The following is a 22,407-nucleotide window of genomic DNA, read 5'->3' as shown; positions in this document are numbered from 1 at the left end:
TAAATTTAAACAGTCTGTTGCACTTAATATTTCTCCTGCACTGAATTTAGAAGGTGTCCTAATCTTTTAGTTTAGCCTAAATGCTAAACTAAAAGCACATATATTTTGTAGACATAGATATATACATGAAAACTTGATGATTTTTAAGTTTTGTTTTTTGTTTTTTCTGCTGTTATTTCAATTATATTTGCATGTTCGAAATAAAATTATATCTATCTATCTAAATGCCAAGAAGCCATTTAATTTCTGATGTACAATCACCATAGCGACAAAGAGCAATTAAATCCATGCACAGCTAAAAGGAAAACAATTCACGGCTCTCCACACTCTTTGTATTAGGCGGCTGTGTCTCCTTGTCACTTCCATCTGCCAGCAATAAACTGATAAATGCCTAAGAGCAGATGTTTGTGTGAAAGTATTACGACGGGTTAAAGAAACCCAAATGTTTTTTAAAAGCTGCTGAAATTAAAAAAAATAAATACAGGAATGACTGAACCTTTATAAAGACCATATTAAAAGCAAAAATAGGAAAACTGAGAGTCAACATGCTTATGTAGGTAGAAGGCACATTTCTCACTGATAGGTCAAATACAATCTGGTATATTCCTCCAAGGTAGGCCTCCAAGATATTTTTAATTTTATTATATTTCTTAGGCCAGCTAGCATTAGATTTCCTACAGCTAATAGCCATATGGTGCTAAAATAATCCTTTGATATTGTGAAATCCAGCAAACCTGATGCTTTTTGTTAGCATTTCAGCCCATGTTTGCATTTTATACAGATATGTTTTAGACATATATAACAGATTGCACTCTGTCTCTGTAGTTTAGCATTGCTTTGACAAAAGTTTAAAAACTCCTTGCCTAAGTAGAAGTTAATATGGAATAGCATTAGAACACTGGTTTCACACTTTTGTTCATATCTTTGAGAAACTATGTCAAATTAACTACAGTGACTGTAAATGACACAATTTACTCTTCATGTCTGTACGGACAACCTCCACAATATCTGCCAGGTGGTTACAGGCTTTTAAACTGGAAGTTACGTTTTCACATAAACCTCAGTCTATTTTTCCTCACCAAGTTTGTGTCATTTCTGTGTGTTCGTGCGTGTGCACATGTGAATGTGTTTGTGTCTTGTCCATCTCTGCTCCTCCCCCACCCAGGCAGCTTGGCGTATGTACTCCACCGACGGTGCTCGTCCCTACCTCAGAGCCACCTGGCACCACTACCAAAGCGCTCTCCCCCCCCTCAGGCATGTATCCCCTCCACCAGCACCACCACCATCACTGCCCCACCTCCCTTCAACATCCCCCAACCGCACCGCATCAACACTCCCCCCGAAAACTAATCAGGTTTTTCTTTTTCCCTCCTCACTTTTCTTCTCTCACTTCCTACCCAACCTATATGATCCTCCCTCACCCCTTTTTTGCTCCATTTATTGTTCGATTTATCATTACTTTATTTATCCTGTTGACTCTGCACGTAGTGTGTCTGGCGTAGTTATGCTGCTGATGAGAACTCGGTTTCCATTGCTACCTGGAAGCCTCATTTGAAGGCGTTGCATACCTGCAGCCCCGCCAAGTAGGTAACAACTTACAGACTTACAATCATGGCCTCTGCTGCTCAGCCCTCCTTCTCATCTTTTCCTCCTCACCTGGTGTGTGTTCACCTCCTCTGGTGTAACCTTGGCTGCTGTTTCATTGCATAACTCATTGTTATGAATCATTGTAACGTTCTTTTTTTCATAAGCATACCAAACTCTGGAATGTTTTGCTGATGGCATAACTTTCACTATTGAGTACATTTTGTAAATATTTAGTGCTGAAAATGCCTGCCAGACAGGTTAAAAGAAAATGCAGGCAAAGGTCATTTCAACATTAAAAAGAAAGAAAGTACTTTTTTAATTTTTTGGACTGTAGCACAAATTTAAAAGATGCCAAAGATTATGAGATGCTATTAATTCAAATTCTAGCTGACTTGATGTTTAATTAAACTATGAATTCAGCCTGGGTAAAATTAGCACATTACTTTCAGCAAGTCAGACAGAAATATTGAGCTGGCATGAATATGAGTGAGTTTTGCGATGTACTAATATTTGTTTTGTCCTGCATTTTTGAAGCTGTGCCAGTATACAACCAGTCTTGTGGGGGGGGGGAAAGGTTCCACACGACTGTATGCAATCCTGTTAAAAAAAAGTACACCCCATGATTCAGAGAACCACCTTCAGAAACAGTAACTTAAGTTAATCATTTTCTATTCACATCTGCCTCTCACATGTTTTTCAGAATTTTTCAGTTTGTGAGGTTTGTGGACATTTGTTTAAAAATCCTTCAGGTGACAGTTGTTGGGATTTGGCGCTATGTGAATTGAATCATTCATTCACGTTGAAGTGTGGACTTTGACTGCACCTTGATTGTTTTCTATTTCATAGATTTACTTTGTGCTTGGCATCATTGCACTGGTGCGTGTCCCAGTTTAGGGTAAGCTTTATCTGTCAGACAGATATCCTCATGTTTCACTCAAGAATACTTTGGTATACTTTATGGTCAACTCAATGAGTGCAAGTTGCCATGGTCACTATCATGCTTGACAGTTGGTACGACGTATTTGTGGTAATATGCTGTTTGATTATTGCAAACATGGCACTTCGCATTATGGCCAAACAGCTCCACTTTAGCCTAGTCTTTCCAAATTAAATTGTTTAAGTCTTTTGGTTTGTTAAGATGCAACTTTGCAAAGCTAAACCATGGTGTTGTAATGTTTTCACAGAGAAGAGGCTTTCCTCTGGCAACACTTTAAATAAGCCATCGATTTTTAGCTGTTTTTTGTAACTTAACATGCTTACTGAGGCCTGTAGAGTCTGACATGTAGCTCTTTTTTGTGCGTATTTTTGCTGATCATTGCAGGGTCTAACTCTGCGCTGAATTTGCTTTGAAATCTACTCTTGAGAAGATTGTGGCATTGTGTTAACATGTAGCTGAATGATCCAGATCAGGAAACTGCCAAAATACTTCTTTTATAGAGGTGGTCACACTTACTGATGATCAGTTAGTCACATGCACCTGGCTGCTACTTATCCTCTTAGTTACTGTAGAAGCAGTGAGGGTGTACTTTGTTTTTTCTCAGGACTTCATAGAGTCCTAAAAAACCATGACTGTACTTTTCTGATTTCCATGTCTATCCTTTACCTAACATTTAGCCTTGTGGTGCATGGCTGCTTGCATGTGATGAAAGTAATTAAACCATTGGACTCAAATTTATTTCCTTTTGCCTCCTTTTGGCTTGATGCTTCCCATATCCATTAATGGCAACATCTTTACAATCCTCATTTAATCTGCTGGGTTACTGATTTCTCTCCCTTTTTCTCCTCTTTTCCCCACTAACCCTTAAAGGAAAGAGCAGGGCGAGGCTACTTACAGGTTTGTATGACTCTCAGCTCATACTGACAAAGACACAAACACGTAAACAACTTAACATGTGATACAATTGTTCGATTATTTAGACGATTGTTTAATGACTTACACATTTTATAGACTGATTTCTGCTCTTATCTGGATTAGCTGGTTGTTTACTCCAGTCTTAGTTCGTTTGTCATTTGATTGTGTTGACAAATAAGAAATGGATGGTTTTTTTGTTTAGTGACATTTATTGCAGATTGCAGCTGACATCAAAGGGCAGAGACAAAAGGCTCAGTTTCTTGGTTTCTTTATTGATTTATGGAATGACTGAACCCTTATTTGCCCTCACATTACTTAACAGAATCTAGCCATAGTTTTGATTTGACATATGCTAAATGTACAATATTGCCCAGATGAATTGGAGAGGAGAAAAACTGTTCAAAAAGAGAGAGGCTGTGCTGCAGTGTTATGATACAACATAAAAAGGGTAATGAGCAATAGTGGACAGTTAATGATTATCAAGGCTGATTTGTTCTGATAAAAGAAAACCAGATGTGCAGTGTCACCCTTTACTTATTTTCACTGTTAGGAAATTCTGCTAATATATTGCAGTTCATTGATTTGAACTAAAACAGTGACATAATTAAGAGGTCACAAATGAGACTAGCACTCAACCCAACAATATGAAATTTCCCCTTGTGGGACTAATAAAGGTATATCAATTCAATTCAAACAACAACAGACACTGAAATTCCTCAGGGCCCAGGCGATATACTTAGCAAATTTGAAATAGACTGAATGACAGGTTTCGAAACACACACACAATCTTGTTTTCATTTCTTAGTCGGAACATCTTATTGCCATAATGCTTTCCCTACCTGCATACCCTAACCATCAGAAATGAATGCCTAACTCTAACCTAACCATAACCTAATTGTAACCATGACACTATGGTTTTTCTCAAATGCTAAAACACATTTCAAATGTTTCCACCATGTTCCCCAATGTCTAAACACAACACCCTTTTCTAAAGCTACATAAACACAACCACACCTTTCCACTGCAAAACTCAAACTTTCACACCAAAAGAGCAGCTTGAAGCTTTCAAAAATGTAAACAATATACACATCATTACACACTACAGCAAAACAATTGAAAACACAATGCTCAATTTGTGAGAAGGTTCTTTGTTTCATAATTACATATTTTTAGAAACCATACAGTAACGGATCGTCATAGATCTCTGCAGAGGATTAGGCATTTAGATTTGTGAGTTTCATATGAAGAGTATAAATCTATAGAAAATCCTGCATGTACGTACACTACTGTAACACAAAAACAGAATCTATTGCAAACAACAATACTCCTGAAAACATGATCAGGGTGTGAAGTTAGTCACACCACACACACCACAATCACTGTGCGGCATCATGTCGCTGTGCTGCATCGGGCCACATCACCTCATCCACATCGCAGGCTATATTGTCTCTTGCCAGGCACCGCGGGAAAAACGCCCTGGAATGGCAAATCCATCCTTGGAAGGCCTCCGCTGGGATGTCAACACAGGCCAGCTCCATTGCCCTTAGGTTCTCTCTTGTGTATGGTTGTCTGTCATAAACCTTCCATCTCCACGATGAGAAGAACTCCTCTATACGGTTCAGGAAAGGGGAGTAGGGTGGCAGACAGACGTTTAAAAAGTGGTCACTGTTGGTGGTGAACCACTCTCTGATTTGGTTTGTTCTGTGGAAGCGGACATTGTCCCAAATGATCACATAAATGTGATGTGCGGGCCCAGGATGGTCTTGTTGGCGGTCCAGGAGGATGTCTTTTAGCTCTTCTAGGAAGGTGAGGAGACGTTGGGTGTTGTAAGACCCAAGGACAGCATGCCGGTGGACACGCCCCTCCAAACCCATGGCCGCACAAAGGGTAATATTACCCCCCGTTGGCCAGGGACCTCAGTGATGGCTCTTTGGCCAATGATGTTACGGCCTCTTTGCCTTTGTTTCTGCAGGTTGAAGCCAGCCTCATCCAGGAAGAGGTACTCATGAGGTCTGGTCATCACGTCCAACTGTAATATCCTCTGTGAAAATGTGAAAGTGCACAGGTGTTCAGAACAACAGTCAATCAGGTAGCACAGTATTGTCCAGAAGTAATGTAGGCCACTGAGCAACACAGTATGTCCACTAACTGTACTGTGAACATGGATACTTACTTGCACATACTCGTAACGTAGGTCTTTGTGTCGCGCAGAGTTGCGCTCAAAGGGAACCCTATAGACCTGCTTCATCCGCGTCTTTTTGCACCAGACAACTCGGTCTATTGTGGCCAAGCTGACATCGTCAATGCTCTCAAAGTTGACATTATCGGCAATGACTTTGTCTCTGATCTCCCGGAGTCTGATGAGGTTGTTCCCACGAACCATATCCACAATGAGGGTTTCTTGTGCTGCTGTAAATATGGCAACCCTCCCACCTCTATGTGGCATTCTTTCAACTCTAAAGAAAGAAACATGTGTTGTCAATTGGCATGTGTTACAATACAGTCACAACTGATTTGAAACCAATAGACTACTTTCACAGGTTTGTAAAACTTTATTGTGACAAAGAAAGCAAACGAGTACAATACCTGTTGTGTTGTCTGAATGCCCTGATAATGGTGGCCACGGTGAACCTACTCAGGTTCGGACGGACTCTTAGTCCTGCTTCAGCCATTGTCATGCCATGGACAATGACACGGTCAATGACTGTTGCTCGCATCTCGTCCGTAATGATGGTGCGAGGTTGTCTTGCACTCCCTCCTGGACGTTCTCCTCTCCCATGTTGGCCTCCTCCTCTTTCTCGTTGGCCTGCTCCTCTTCCTCGTTGGCCTGCTCCTCTTCCTCGTTGGCCTGCTCCTCTTCTTCCAGGGCCAGCTCTTCTCCCTCCTCTGCATCGACTTCCTCTTCCCTGACTCTGCCTTCATCCATTGTGTGTTTGGAATCTTCGGCATACTGTGCACTCTGAACTTGCTTTTATACATGTGGTCACAGCATTAGCAACAGGTGTCTTCAATTTTGAGTCGTTGTGTGTAATGAATGACGCCAGGTCTGTTCATTGTGTTCAAATATTGCTGACTGTGGCAAGCATGTTGCATCACATGAGCTTTCATTTGAGAAGATGAGCAGAGTTCTTTTGCAACTTGTGTTTTAGCAAGGCAAGATGTGTTTAGATTTATGACGACGGAGGATTGTGTTCTGTGACTTGTGTCTTCATGTGACATGTGTTTATGATATTGGTAAATGATGGCTAGATTTAGTAAATGTGTTTAGACAACCGGTCATTTGGTTTAGAGCAGGGGTGGGCAATTCCAGGCCTCGAGGGCCGGTGTCCTGCAGGTTTTAGATCTCACCTTGGGTCAACACACCTGAATCACATGATTAGTTCGTTACCAGGCCTCTGGAGAACTTCAGGACATGTTGAGGAGCTAATTTAGCCATTTAAATCAGCTGTGTTGGTTCAAGGACACATCTAAAACTTGCAGGGACACCGGCCCTCGAGGCCTGGAGTTGCCCACCCCTGGTTTAGAGGATTGGCTTTTGTGTTTTAGCATTTGAGAACAACTGTAAAACCACATTTTGAGTCTCAAAAATGCCTTCAAACTCATGGGGACGTGCATTTTGTCCCCATAAGGGACTGTTGGTCCCCACAAGTGTAGTAGTATTCAAGTTTTGGTCCCCATAAAGATATGTAAACATGGTACACACACACACACACACACACACACACACATACAGACATGCAGGCACACATATGGTGCAGAGACTGTGCAGAATTTAAAAGTCAGGTAGGCAGAAGTGTGGTAATGGAGACAATTTTTTAATTATGAGCAATTGCTCAGCAAACAAGTGCTACTTTCAAACAATCTTGTGAAACAACAGAATGCTTTTTCTTTCAATTTTTTTTACCTCAATTTTCTATCTCAGTTCATAAACTGTGATGGTGATTGTCTTTGCCGTGTGTCTGCGTGTGTGTGTGTGTGTGTGTGTGTGTGTGTGTGTGTGTGTGTGTGTGTGTGTGTGTGTGTGTGTGTGTGTGTGTGCATATGAACGCACACCCTTCTTCAAACACAGGAGCCTGTACCATGTCTGTACCATGACGCACATTTTCCATTGGGATTGTATTTATATAACTCATCAAACACAAGTCTAGAAGAGACAGACCAAAGTTGAAAAAGCGGGAGGAGAGGGGAGATAGAGGATTTCAGAGAGGGGAAAAAGACAGAGAAAGATTTGTGAGTTTAATTATGCTAGTATAATTTTTACAGTGCAGCACTTCTTTGGCAACATTTGGGGACCTTATGTTGAGACAGCAGCTTTTTAAGGCATTTAAACTTAAAACACCACCACACATACGTATATAAAAAAAACAGTTTACACTCTCAGTCAAACACACAAGCAAATGTGCTTCTCATCCTTAAACAAAATAGCATTTAATTAGGCTTTGTTGCTTTCACAACAACATTAATTCCCCAGAAATCCTTCTGTTTAAAAGACTGTGTTTAATTAGGTTTTCCTTTCTTAGAAACAATTTACACTCGTTTAATCATAATTATGCACACTTTTATGACACTGCTTCTCTTCTAAATGTTCTCCTCCACCAAGGGAACTCATAACACTCTCTGTTATTAGTGGTTTTACAGACTGCCAACTGTGGCTGTTTGGCGGCGGTAGGTGCCGTGGTAAACGGCTGGTGGTTTTTGTGTAAGCAGACTTGTAAACACCAGCAGTAGTAAACATTAGGCGCACCACAAAGTGCTACAGCAGGCATCATGCTGAGCATAAGTGTGCTGGATATTGGCAGTGAAAAGAAACATGAAATAAAGATTAACGGCGGTTTAATCATTAGGTTATGCGTATAGACAGGTGTGTGTGAGAGTGTGTGTGTGTGTGTGTTCATACCTCCATGTGCAGTGAAGTATAACTCAATCCCACTGATAGTAGTAGGTAGACTTCCAAAGAATTTGTCTTTTTTCTAACATTTCCTTTGTCTATTTTTAACCAGAGAACTATTTCTCATCATTTAAGTGTGAAATTATATCTCTAGCCGACTCACCTCCTTCCTGATAAGAAAACATTTCTTTGCAATGACACTGTTCATGTGAAAATATTTATTTATTCCACAACACTGTTGAAAAACCAGCATTCACTTCAAACTGGGCCAAATAAACTGGCAAGCATGGCAGCTTTTAATTTAAAGTTTTAGACAACGGAGGAGAGGAGACAGAACATATGGATTTGGTTTGCTTGTATTGGATGCAGTATTTGCACATAGATTCAGTTGGACATACTTTGTACTAATAAACTGTCAGTTTAAATTCTGATAAATGTCCAGTCTGACTCCAGCTCTGCAGCTCAGGGATCCAACAACAATGGCACCGACAGGAAATTTGTTGGATTTGTACTGTAAATATGTTTGTCTTCCCAAAAGTGAGGGAAAACTGAGTACAGGTGGTTATACCCATTCCCATCCCTCTTTGAATTATATCCCCTGCCCCTGTGTTTGCTGTGCATCAATATTGACTGTAGAGAATTTCTCCACTGTGAGCTGAAATCTGCTCCAGGTTTAATATCCTCCCTTATTTATCCCTTTCTTCTCCATCCCTTTCCCTCCATTTCATTCATCTGTCCCTTGTGCTCTAGTAAGGGTCTAAGTAATGGAAGGCTCTTCAGAAGGTATTCTCGGAAATATAGGAGGTACCTACAGTACTACCCAGCATCCTCTCTGCCCTGCCCTTAGCCCTTAGAGTAACTTGTGAGAATGAATGACTAATGGCATGGAGGAGAACAAAGAGAACCCCACTTAACTGCCTTCTTACAGTGCTTCCTTACCCGGTTATTTTTTTATCCCATAAAGGAATTTGTCTCTTTGACTATTGCTGCCTGCTGCCTGTCTATCCCAAACAAGTCTTTGTTACTGCATTAAAAATTAAAGGGAATTCCACCTAAAGTCATTGCAGAAGTAGACTTTGTTTTACAAGGTACTATTTTCAAAAGCAATACCAATTTTTTTTTCCCTTAATATGATTAAGGAAAAAAATTGCAGCAGTAAACAAATTGCATGTTGAAACCCCTTTTGTTCTTAAAAGGATTCAATAAACTGACATTATGGCATGCTGCTTGTCACGACTCTTTCCTAATTTGATTTCATTTAATTGCAAATTATGGATATTTATACTAGTTTCTCAGGGAGACACTTTAATAAAATAAGGAAATCATGGATCTGGGCTTGTTATCCTAAATTATCTCTCAACAGCATATATGTAGCTCTTCTATATTTACTGTTAACGTCACTGTTACATTACTGCTGTACCTCCCATTTAAATCATTATGCCAATCAATGATGGAAACTATGATAACACAAAAAGATCTATTTCTCTCCAACTATTTGTCTCAGTCCACAATATTGGATTTTTATTTCTGTTTATTAATAACAGTACGTGTATAATATCACATCATTACTGTATTGCTCAGTGATAATTTATAGTTTTAGCTTGTGCATTGCAGCACTGAATTGTGTTGCTACACAAGTAAGAGAAAGGAATGGTAATATTGCACAGGTCTGTAAGTTTCAAGAAACAATAGTAGATAAATTGGTAAATTGATCACTGAATCTCAGGTGAGATACTGTGGTCTGAACAAAAAGATGATTTTTTTTGGCATGGAAATTGTGCTGGAGCTTTGCATCTCTCTCATCGATCTGCTGCATTGCATGCTGATCAATTTGCCCAAGAAGCATACAGTAATAGTTTGCTGCAGTGCATCTCATTGATTTTGAACTTTCTGCATACCCAGCAGCCCCTTAAAGGTTTCCAAAGATGTGAACATTATGTCATGAATTTCATTTTTGTTTGTCATTTTTAAATGTTTGTGATATCATTAGGTATTTATTTAGCCTGACAAAAATTGGGGTGATAGAGGAAGACCAAGTTTGTTTGATTTAATAGAAATAAAAGTGAAAATGTGATCATAAATAACTACATTAAACAGTTATATGCTTCAAAAAACCTCATTAATGATTAACCTTTTGATACTGGTTTTAGTAGACTTACCTGTGACTATTAATTACCATGCTGGAAGCGATTTGGCAACAACATTCGTCTTGGAAAAATCTTGTTCTTTTTGCAAGTAAAGAAAATAAAATCTAAATTAAGATTTTGTCCAAAAACATAAAAGATCAAGCACCATCTAGAAATTTTAGAGGCTTTTTCTCAATAATGGTGTCATTTGTTTAATGTCGATTAAAAATGACCGTGGTGATGACGGTAATGTTACTATGCTTCAGCTGCGAATGACGATTACAACACCTCAGGATCACTGAGGGTTTGTTTTTGGTGGCTTGGTAGGCAGTCTGGCACTGTTCTGGTGTTTTGGGCATGTCAGTTGGATGGATGATGTTTGGTCTAAAGGAAAAGACAGAACAGTGCCCTTTGTCTGAGCTCTGAACTCTTCTCACTCTCTGAGGGGAAATAGGTGTTGACAGCATCCCCTTTTTGTCTCTCTCCTAGTGTCTCTCTCTGAACCCCAATCTGTGTCACACATAAGCTCTTTCTTTGTCACTTCAATCCTTAACTCACATTCTTCACTTTTTCCTCTCTATATCTGATCATTCTTTCTGTCCCTCCTACCCCCCCCCCTCCCCCGTGTCTTTTCTCTCGCACATCTTTCCTACTTTCCTACTATATTACCTCTTTCCTTTCTACTGATATGAATGTTTCTCACCATATCCGCTGTCATCTTCTCTGCTCCTCTGCTATTTTCTCTCTCTCTTGTCTTCTCTCCCTCCATGCAGTCAGAAGTTGAGCTTTAAGGAACGGGTCCGCATGGCGAGCCCTCGTGGTCAGAGTATGAAGAGTCGGCAGACGTCCATGAATGACCGCCAACGCTGTTCCCCTGGCAACGAGATGGTGGGCAGCACAGAACTGATGGGCGGCAGCCCTGCCAAAGTGCAGAAGAGCTGGAGCTTCAATGATCGGACCCGGTTTAGGCCGTCTCTGAGGTTGAAGAGCCAGCCTCGTACAGCTGTCCCAGATGGTGAGCTTGTAATGTTACTGTAACCAACCAAACCAATATCTGACAAATGACACTTTCAGAGAAATATGGAAGAAATATGGGAGTATATGTAAAATGCCCTGTGGAGTTACACCTTTCAAGACATTACCTTAAATATAACCCAAAAAAGTTAAGTAAAATAAATTCAACAGTATTGTAGCACGTTTGAAAACCCAGTTATCTTACCCCTAAATTTGTGAAGTAGTTCGAGATATGTTTTGGATCACTGCCCTGCCTCCTTTCAGGTTCAGTCTTTTAACTGACTGTGTGATATTTGCACTCAGACTTATATGATTAGAAGAGATTTAGTGGAATCCATTCTTCCAAGTTTCTATGCCATCGTTCCTGTGCCAAGGTTGTTCATTTCCTCAAACAAACATTTTGCCCTGTGGTTAATTATAGTTTGGTAAAAATTTGGTTGAGGAAATCCATACATTACAATTCATTGTTAATATAGCTGATTATTTGTTATTGCTATGTCCAGTTTAATTTGTTGTCATTTTTTGCCAATTTTATGTTGCCAACTTTGTGGTAACCATTTATGATGGTCGCATCCTGTTCTAACAAGCAGAGCAAAGCAAAGTCCATAAAGACATGGATGAGCGAGTTTGGTGTGGAAGAACTTGGCTGGCCTGCACAGAGTCCTGACCACAACCTGACTGAATTACAAGCCAGGGTTTCTCATCCACCCACACCCAAGTTTGTGAATGTGATAGCTCGAGAACAAAGCAGCATAGCAGCTTCAAATTTATACCACAGGTGTATCTGTTAAAAATTTTGGACAAGTTCGAATCTCAGTGACCTTGACCTTTAGATTAAGTTCAGAGGTCAAGTTTTCTGAAAATCTTGTGAATGCTATAACTTGAGGTTCCATAGAATTTTGAAATTGATGATTTTATAATGCTTATTTAGTCCTCTTCAGGTCCACATCTCCCACTCTAATTGTTATCGGTAGTATCAAGGATATACACCCTCCTCTTCCATCTTATATCGCGGAGGTGGCAAAAATATGTCAGTTTCTTTGTTCCTGTCTTAAATATCCCAAACACAATATAGATTTTCACCTCCTAAAAGTCAAAATAGTATCATTCGGAAACATTCTCACAGACTCTTTTCTCTTCCAGCTTGCAGAAAGTTGCAAAAGGTTTTTGAGTTTCAAGACTGCAGATGCTTTCAGCAGAGCAACATTTGTTGATGACTCAACACTCTGTTTCTTTCAGTGGACACAGGCATGACCACAGAGGAATCCTTTGATGAGCGAGGGTGCCACTGCGATGTTACTGTGGAGGATCTATCAGCACCTCTCAAGGCTGTCATCAGAGCTGTCAGGTGAGGTCCTGCTCCAAATAAACTTTATGAGTGCTTTATGAGGTAATCAAAATCAACCCCAAATCACCAAACTGCTTGAAGACTTTGGGCGAGCAATTCTTTTTTGAAGAAGAAAGAACCAGCAAAAACACATTCAGATGCTAATATGCAGTCACACTCAAGAAGATTTTATTGAATTTTCTTACAATGTCGAAAATAGGGAGTACTATTACAAAAATAAGACAGATAGGGAGGTCACTTCTGCAGTTAGCTTTCCAAAATCGTGCTTTTATCCATTATCCTCTTCACTCACATTAGGTGCCAAAACTCAGTCACGTCTCACTTTTCACAGCTTTTGTTTTCATTTGTTGTTTAACACTTTAGATATATAATTGCTTTTTAGAGAACTGGATGGCAAGATTGATCAAATAAATCACATATTTTGGTAAATGTGAAGATGATAACTCCCGAGCTCTACCCACTTGTTGTCTTGCTGTCTAGTTAAAAAATGGCAACAAAATTACAATTTCAAATTTAGGCCTTTTTTAAAAGCAGTGCACAAACCATCTGTGGTGTCAGGTGGGCTACCTTTATCTTCTATCATATACTCTTAACCCTGAAACTACAACTATTTCTAAGCTCTAGTTCAAAGCAGCAATAATGGAAACATCATTTTGTTAGGGGTAGGAGATTGCAGTGATGTTGCACGTCGCACATTTGGATCCCTGGGTATAATATAATTCCATTTTTTGAGATGTCTTTGTGACTCTGCAGTATACATGAGTCTTAGTGCGTTAGAATCAGCTGTGTCAGTGTCACCATAGATAATGGTCCTTACAAAGTCAGGATTAGGAGGCTGGAGCAGTGACAGCTGCATGTTTGTAAGGAAAGAGGATCTCACAGATTTCCTTTTGGGACCTTTGTGCTTTTCTCTTTAGCTTTTTTTTACATGTTACTTTCACTGTCATCTGTTGGTTAGGCTTAGGCACTGAAAACTAAATTCAGTAAAAGATTGGGGTTTGGTTTAAAATATGCTCCTGGCAAACCTGCTGATGAGTTGGGAGTGACAGCCCCATCTCACTAATGCCATAAGAGCACAACCCACCAAAAGGACACCTTCTGACTTAATAAGCCACGTAAGCTTTTAACAAAACAGCTTTAATTGAGGCCTTGGGGATGAGAACGGTCTGAACCAATTCAACAAAACCATGAAACTCTGATTAGTCTAATATATGCACTTTAAAGAGCAGCCAACAGACAAATAGCTAGCTAAATTACAGGCTGCAATATATTATACCAGTGGTTCTTAAACTGTGGGGAGTAGAGTCTTTGGTTGGTTGCAGAACCTCTGCAGGTGGGGAACAGAAAACCAGGTGAAAAATAGGAAGTTAAATATAAGTGAAGAGAAAATGCAATTTATAATTGCCAGTTAACTTAACCAGCAGAGAAGCTGAGGGACGCTGGGGTAGCTGGAGAGAAGCAGTACAGGTACAAGGACAACATGCAAAGATCTAACCCTGTGCCAAATAATTCTGAAGCACTAGAAAATAAATCAGAAAGTCTAAACCTAACAGAAATATTTGATTAAACTACGAATAGAGCAGAACGCTGAAACTCTTTATATACTACCACATATACACCCGCCAGCAGACCAACAGTCAACTAATTAGTAGACTTCAGAATATTATACCAGTAGTTCTCAGAAGCAGGCATAGGAAAAAATCAAGTTCAAATCGAATGTTAAGCAATTTCAGGGAAAATCAATTAGTAGGGATTTGGTGATGCTATTTGGCTGACCCTTACTTAAGCTGTATTTTTTTTTTTTTTTTTTTTTTTTTTTTGCTGTTGATGAAAAAGTGGCAAATGAGCTCTTTTTGGCTTCTGAAGCAAGACATGCCAGAAAATGTTCCTGCAGTTTCTTGCACAGAAGCACCAGGTTTCCAAAGTCTACACTTGGTGTGTAACAAGCTGCTGGTGCTGAAACTGTAACGGTAATAATAACTAAAATTAAAGAGGATGATGTTATTAGTATTTTTCTTTGCTAAATGCTAAATTGTACTAATTTTAACAATTATGCAAGTGAGAATATTTTCCAAAATGCTAAATTAGTCCTTTTAATCAGACTAACTAAAGTGTTTGTGCTAATAATAAAACCCATTATTTATAATTGGTTATAAAAGATAATGGTTTATTGAAATGAAGTTTGAGATTACCCTTTATCAGCAATCCAACTAAATTGTTGAGTAGATTTATTGTCTACTTTTACATATATGTCCTGCATGTTGGAACTAATAATACTGCTATTGATCACATATTTATTTTTTATCTTAGTAGTTTTACCTCTCCTGTGCTCTCTAAAGTCAAGAGTTTCTTCCCAATCAACTGGTAATGTGACGGCACTGACCCGTATTTATGACTGCTATAGTGCATGAATATAGTGTGTAGATGTGTTCTAGCTGAGCCTGCTCTCTTTCACTGGCACCGGCACCCTGTGAACAAGTGTTTATCCTACTAGCACCAGATGACTCTCTCACTCCACCGCTTCTTCTCACCTTTTTTCATTGTGCAAATGTCTAATTTCATATATGAATGAAGTATTTTTTAAATGGCCTACTTAGCTGTAGTTTCTATATTTTCTATGGTTTACTAAGAATTAAAATTTTGCTGCCTCAATTTTATAGATCATGAATTCGATTGTTTCCATATAATAAAGAGACAGATTGTTGACGAGGTAAAAACTGGATAAATTCAGCATTTAAAAACCATTAAAACAATTTACATTTATCAGCTTTTTAAGGCAGGGGTTCAATAATAGTTCAGTAATAAAAAGACAATGAATCATGTGTGAAAACCTGAAACCCCTGGCATGCCCTTAATAAAAGCTCTGAATTATTGATACAAGATAAAAAGCCAAATTATGATTTTCAGTTTTCCATCTTCAAATAGTTGTTGCCACTGCTAGTATCCCTGCATTTTGTTCCATGCTTTTTTTTTTGTTTGTTTTCCTTCTGTTCAGTTGTCATCTTTATATAGAATTATGGAAAAATAAGCACATGCACTTAATATAAATGGTTAAAGGGGTTGTAAGTATACTTACAACCCCTTTAGAACCTCACATTTGTTTCTCCAGGCATTTGCTATAAGTTTGTTTATGCATTTCTGAGGTATCTTACAATTGATCTTAAACTCAATTGTATTCTTTCTATGTCAGATTTTTCATTTACCAGATTTTATCATTGTGGCCTAATGGAGAGTAGTCAGTTATGTAACAATTTGAGTGGAATCTTTTTGTAATCCACTCTTTAAGCGAATGAAATCATTCTGTCAACCTTTTGATAGTTCAGTAACAGTATCCACTCAATCATTCTTTTATCTGATCTGGATTATTGTCAAGTTTAGGGGTTTACATGCAAAGACTTTATATCATCCTTTTGTATAATGAAGCTTATTAAACCCCTCTATCACCATCATCATCTCTTTCTAGATCTACATACAGTTGCACAGATAAACTCCCATCTACGAGCTATGCTGCTGCCACCTAACCCTGGCTGGTCTGCACACTCAGCAGGCCATTCTCCATGGGCAGCCAGATCCCAGGGTTTTCCCAGGGTGTCGGGTTGAGGGCTGGAGACCCCCTCCTCTGTCAGGGCTGTTATTACACAGGGTCATCTGTCACTGCTGCTTCCATTTAGGCAGTGAGAAAAATAGGCAGTGGGAAACTACCAGAAACCACTGGGGACTCTAAATGAACCAAGAGGCATAGATCTCCTTACCTGGATCAATATTATTACTCAGCAGCGGCTCTGTTCACCAAATAAAAGGAGAAAGAAAATTACACTCAGGTTTCACAAATTCGCCATTACGCACTGGTTTTCCATCAGATACTTCAGAAAGTATTTGAAATTTTGTGTTATCTTTGTTACACTCCAAAAAGAAAAGATCAACAGTGAAGCACAAGAACCTCTCTGTAGGTTTTCTCAAACTTACTGCTGCCACCTAATGGTGGTGTTTAGTAATTACACCCTAGATTTCACTTAAATTGACTCCCAGCAATCACTGTGTGTGTATTTGTCTTTTGCATGTATAGGATCATGAAGTTCCACGTAGCAAAGAAGAAGTTTAAGGAGACGCTGCGTCCGTATGATGTGAAGGACGTGATTGAGCAGTACTCTGCAGGTCACCTGGATATGCTCTGTCGCATCAAGAGCCTTCAGACCAGGTCAGGAAACGGCATGCACATTGATTGATATTGACAGATTTCTGTGTTCCTGCTTTCAAAATCAAGGAATTTATAGATGTATCAATAACCTGAGCTGCTATGTGTTGATTTTGCTGCAATTCGAGCTAACGCTATAGGTTATATAGCACGTCACAGAAAATCATTATAAATTAACTTTAAACTTTAACATTCTTTTAAGTACATATTTCTTTTCCAAACTAAATACATATGTGTAGATGTGTGTTCCCTCTCTCTCCCAGACTAGACTCTGTAGTGGGTCCTCCTCCAAGGCCTTTGCGCAGCCGTGGAAAGACCTTTTCCTCTCCCTCCCTGCATTTATATTACAGCCAGACCAGCAGGAAACGGTCGACACCGGGGTTAGACTCACCCCCTTTTCTGATCCTTCTGCCAAACGCTTCCCTACTAACTTTGCCAGCCAGTTTGAATTTGCATATGCTTAGATGTATTTGAACTAATTCAGCCAAATGTACAAATATAACTTATCTTAATACTTGAAGCAATCTTGGTGCAGTAATCATTTCACTGACTTAATAAGTGGACACATAGAAAACACAGGCCTTCTAGGTGAAAAGTCTGTCAAAATGGCATACACATAGCTTCATGCCACACATTACTATGACCACCGTTATTCTTCAGCACAGACTGAAGTCTTCTAGGTGAACTTTCTAGTATTTTCTTAAAGCAGTCTTCAGGAATAGTTTTCCAGGTTCTTGAAGGACATTACATATCTCTTCTTTGGATGTTGGCTGCCTTTAGTTCTATTCTCTGTCCAGATGATCCTACAGTCTATGATGGTGCGTGGTTTTCTTTTCAGGTATGCTTTGACTGCATTAGCAGTGTGTTTGGGATCATCGTCAAGCTGATGAATTGAGCCATTGCTTTCCGCATGGTATTGCACAGTGGATTAAAATCTGATGGTACTCATCTGCATTTGTAATTTAGTTTTGATAAGATCCCCAACACCAGTGACTGAAATGCAGCCCCAAATCAAGACAGAGCCTCCACCACGTTATTTATAAATAGGTGTACAGTCAGTGTTTTCTTCTCTCCTGACCTCCTCAGTATAGACCGCTGACAATTTGAATCAAACTTTTCTCATTTGGATTCATCACTCAATAACACCAGTTCTTGCTTTCTCCCTTTTTCCCTTCCTTAGCAATGGCTTATTGACTACCACCCTTCTACTGAGATAGGTTTTGATGAGGCAACATCAAACAATAGCTGGATTAACTGAAGGGCTCGATGCAAATCTTGAGTTCTGTGTCAGGTCTTTGTACAGTTTTTTTTCCTATTTGTTAATGATAGACATTTAAATGTTGTTCTTCTGCAGTAGATATGGTTTTAGGCCTACCGCTTCTTCTTTTGTCCTCTATCTGTCCAGTTTCCTTAATTGCAGGACACACTGCACAGCATGCTGAAACATGCCATGTTTTTGACTAAAAGCATTTTAGGAATCACCTTGTAGAGAAATACTATTTTTTGCCAGTCGACCTGTGTTTCAGTCGGCATTAGGCGGCCTCATAAACAAAAAATCATTCATTTGAAAATGCCATCCTTCACCTCTGTGTGTATCTGTTCATTTATGTACCTGTGCTTAAAGCTTCATGGTGTTAAGTCAGAGAGAAGTGCCTGATCCAGTTTTTTTCCTATCTCCAGACTGGCCAGTGCAGCAGACTCTGGTCGCACCCAGCCAAGGAATATGTCCTCTCCTGCACTACACTATTATTACAGCAACCACATGAAGAAGCTTTCTGGCTCAGGGTTATTCTATTTCACTTAATTTAATTTTAGACTTTAAAATCCTGCCACATGCAGCCATAGCTGCTAATAAGTGCTATAGCAGTGGAAATCGGGTTACTGCGAGCAGATATAAAATATCTGAAATGTATTAACCTTCCCGCAGAACCAGATGGTTGGAGTTTACAGAAGAACATGTAGTTAATACCAGAAGGTTTTGACAATAACTGAAAGGCAAATTAAATTGCAGTACAATTCAATTCCTTAATTTAACCCAAAACTTGATGATTTTAATATGTTAAACTCCATCCACATGGTAAGGTTTTTATTAACCGTGTCTGACACATAAATATTTGAAGTAAATGCAAACAAACCCAAACACAGCTGTCTGACATCACATTAGATCTCATCTGTATTTCCACACTTCATTCTTTCTCCTTTCATCAGAGAGTAGAAACATTATTGTATGTGAATGCTGCTGATTTGTATGCAGTTGTGTGCGGTTTGGATGTGCTTTTTATTTTTTCCTGAGTGAAAACAGGCACCTGTGCATTACTTTGGAACTCAAAGTATGGAAATTAACTTCACTAACTGAACATAATTAACTGTCAGAGAACAAAGACAGCCATTGAATGAATACTCTGACATAATCTGACAATAATTTAAATCAAGCACTGCAAGAAGCAGCTCACTCAGAGCTTTTTTTTTTTTTATTAAATATGCTTTATATTCAATAAAAATAAATAAAAAATGCAAACACAAACAAACTGCTACAAAATGTATTACATCCGATCCTAAAATTGAGTTTCCCATAGATTTTCCTCCTTTTTTTCCATAGTTGTTTTTATACTATAGCACTAATTCACTCAAGCCATGTGTGGGGTTTTTTTTACTAACCCTAACCTTAGCCTTCCGTTGCTTTAGGTTTGTTGTCTGACTGCAGATAACCTGAAATACAGCAGGGATGCCTTCTTATATTACAACGTCATTATTTTCTAGTATAATAATCCTAATGTATGTGTGTATCTCAGGGTGGATCAGATCTTGGGAAAAGGCCAGATTCCTGTGGATAAAAAAATGAGGGACAAACTGCACCCAGATGGAGACTCCCTAGAGGGCATGAGCATGCTTGGACGTGTGTGTAAGGTGGAGAGGCAGGTGGGTTTAAGAAAAAAAAATAAGGAACACAGAATGCATGTAAAATGCATTCATAAACTTTTATTACCTCACATTGTTGGTGATTTGTTTGGGCTCTTGACCAATACCTGTGAAATTTTGCTTTTAACAGTATCAATTTATCTGTATTGGAAACCCCCAGAAAATTTACAGAATAGTATTCAGCTCTTTCAGCTTTGGTTCTTATTCTCTTTTCTTTTGTGCCTAGGTAACTTCCATTGAATCAAAGCTGGACTCTTTGCTGGATATTTACCGCCAAGTCCTACAGAAAGGCCCCTCAGCACTCACCCTCTCCTCCCTCCCCCTGTTTGAGCTGGAGAACCAGCATCATAACTTGGACTACCCGACCTCAATCATTGGCAGGGATCTTCCCTCCCATCAGGGAGGTGAGCCTGTTGGAAGCGGAGGACACAACAGTGGCGGCATGCGTCGTTCTCTCAATCCCAACCCGAGAGGCTTGCGGCTCATACTGGCACCAGCTGATGATGATGCTCCTCCGGACTCAGCCCCTCCATCCTATCCACCATCCACAGCCTCGCTCTCCCCATCACCTCTGCTGCCCCCTGATAGCCCTTATCCAACTTTGGTCACCACCAATGGTACCCCGAAAAAAGCACACTTCCCTGATCTGCCGCCCCCACCTTCCTCGACGGGGAATTTCACTCTTCAACTCCCCCCTATAGTACATCCCTCTCACCTCCGATGCCCTGCTGACCCGATCTCAGATGATCTGACAGATGGAGTGGCAGTGGACGAGGAAAGCTCTGGCCCCTCTGTTGTTGTAGGATGCGGTGTGGATTCTGACCAAGAAGGTGACAACGAGGCAGCCTTTGGCCAGGGAACGGTTCAGCTGCGGGAGAAGCCTGGCTTGAAAGCTGAGGGGGTCTGGAGGAGGCACATGAGCCTTGAGGTGAAGCCCTTGCTGCTTCTCTCTTCGAGCCCAGATGGGAGGGCTTCAGACTGGGAAGGTGGTCTTGGGAAGTCGATCTCTGTGCAGAACCTCAGTCAACCTTTGACCAACCGTGCCCCTGGTCTCTCCTCTGCACTCAACAACAGCAGCAGCAGCAATGGTAGCGAACGCAGCACTGCCCATGATGATCTTAACAACTGGGATGATACAAAACTCTTTATTAGAGAGTGCAAATTACAAACATCAGAGGAACATTTCGACTTCCTGTCACAGGGACCTGGAAGCAGCACCTCAGACCTTTTAAAGACTGTGGAGGAGGCTGCACCTCACCCAAAAGGAAAGTCAGAGTTTCTCAGTCAGTCCTCACACATACAGCTGGCATAACCACACTTACTGACAGACACACATTTCCATACTGTATGTAAACACCACTGTGGGTGAAGCCACTTTTTAAAATATTTTTACAGGGCAGTAAACAGATTATGTTGCAAGTTTTACAAATAAATCCTTTCTATATGAACAATGTTTTGATATTTTGTCTAACACTTTTATTCCCAGTTGCATACACACTTTTCATAGGGTACTAAAATTACTACAGCCTATACAGTAAATGAATGTACACGTATGTATGCAAGTGGCCATACTCATGTAAGACAAAATATACAATCAATACACAAAAATGAAAATAACCTTACTGGAAAAACAATATTTTGTTTTTATACAAAAATGACCAAGTTTTTCATATTTACTATCATAAATTAAAGAAAAAGATGCTTAATTTGAAGAGGAATCTTGGAAGGAATCCTAATTTTATTTCTAGATCCAGACTTGTTGGAAAAGCTGTAGATGCCAATCAAATAATGGGGCGCATTGTGAGAAACGGTTACTGTCCAACAATTTTACATTTTTGCTGAGTCTGACTCAGCAGCAAACCCAGTTTCGAGTCTAACTTTTCACTTTACAAATTAAAGGATAATGGAAGAAGAATGCTGAATAACTGTCTCACAGCCAGAACTACTTCACTCTAACTCATTGGTCAGCTTCTACGCACGTGGTGAAACCAGCAATCACATGTACATGCACATCCGCCGAACTCTTTTACACTCTGACAGTTGTGACCATTAACAATAACTACTACTACTCTAAGAAAGGCCAACATGACAAAGAGCTGAGACTGACTAAGAACTTTTCTTGGAAGAAGCAGAGAGTCACTCACTCTGCTAGTTCACTGTCTGTCTTTGGCAACTTAAAATTTCATCTTTTACTTACTCTATGCTTTCATACATATCACTACATGGACAGTTTGAAAAACGAAATATAAATAAAGGGAATAAAGGGTGAGGTCTGGTGTGAGAAAAACAGCTGAAGTATAAAAACTTAAAGGTTGAACCAGGGTTGCATGTGTGCAGACTACAGAAATCTCGTTTTCTTCATTTCCTACAATTGCTGAAGTGTTTGTTAATGTTGATGTGGTTGGATTGTTGGTCTAATCTGTCAGCAAACTGTAACTAAATTTGAATGCAGCAGACCTAATGGGAAGAAATGTCCTA

General features: G+C 39.7%; 2 protein-coding genes across 8 annotated transcripts in view; one reads left to right on the top strand and one right to left on the bottom strand.

Annotated features, from left to right (window-relative positions):
• Window positions 1–21,579, top strand: part of kcnq5a (potassium voltage-gated channel, KQT-like subfamily, member 5a) — a 118,471-nt gene extending 96,892 nt beyond the window's left edge. The window contains exons 8-17 of one of the 6 annotated variants that reach the window (XM_026191224.1): window positions 1,166–1,354; window positions 1,489–1,583; window positions 3,395–3,421; window positions 9,078–9,131; window positions 11,227–11,468; window positions 12,707–12,815; window positions 16,882–17,013; window positions 17,274–17,390; window positions 19,803–19,929; window positions 20,156–21,579. In XM_026191224.1, coding sequence (XP_026047009.1) covers window positions 1,166–1,354; window positions 1,489–1,583; window positions 3,395–3,421; window positions 9,078–9,131; window positions 11,227–11,468; window positions 12,707–12,815; window positions 16,882–17,013; window positions 17,274–17,390; window positions 19,803–19,929; window positions 20,156–21,241 — 2,178 coding nt within the window. In that variant the 3' untranslated portion in view covers window positions 21,242–21,579. The remainder of the gene's footprint in view (window positions 1–1,165; window positions 1,355–1,488; window positions 1,584–3,394; window positions 3,422–9,077; window positions 9,132–11,226; window positions 11,469–12,706; window positions 12,816–16,881; window positions 17,014–17,273; window positions 17,391–19,802; window positions 19,930–20,155) is intronic. The other 5 variants (XM_026191226.1, XM_026191227.1, XM_026191228.1 and 2 more) reach the window with 5 other exon arrangements.
• LOC113035575 (uncharacterized) lies at window positions 3,591–6,267 on the bottom strand. 2 transcript variants are annotated; one of them, XM_026191232.1, is made up of 3 exons: window positions 6,026–6,267; window positions 5,613–5,895; window positions 3,591–5,480 (listed from the first exon to the last, which is right to left on the bottom strand). In XM_026191232.1, exons 1-3 carry the CDS (start codon window positions 6,154–6,156, stop codon window positions 5,238–5,240), a joined length of 657 nt encoding a protein of 218 aa, XP_026047017.1. In that variant the 5' UTR covers window positions 6,157–6,267; the 3' UTR covers window positions 3,591–5,237. The 2 variants fall into 2 exon arrangements, with proteins under 2 accessions (XP_026047017.1, XP_026047016.1); XM_026191231.1 differs by having other exon boundaries at window positions 3,591–5,895.
• Window positions 21,580–22,407: the final 828 nt, after the last annotated feature.

Source organism: Astatotilapia calliptera, chromosome 13, assembly GCF_900246225.1.
Source record: "Astatotilapia calliptera chromosome 13, fAstCal1.2, whole genome shotgun sequence".
Lineage (NCBI taxonomy): Eukaryota > Metazoa > Chordata > Actinopteri > Cichliformes > Cichlidae > Astatotilapia > Astatotilapia calliptera.
Note: the sequence above shows the minus strand (reverse complement) of the source record. Positions and strands in the feature narration are given on the sequence as shown.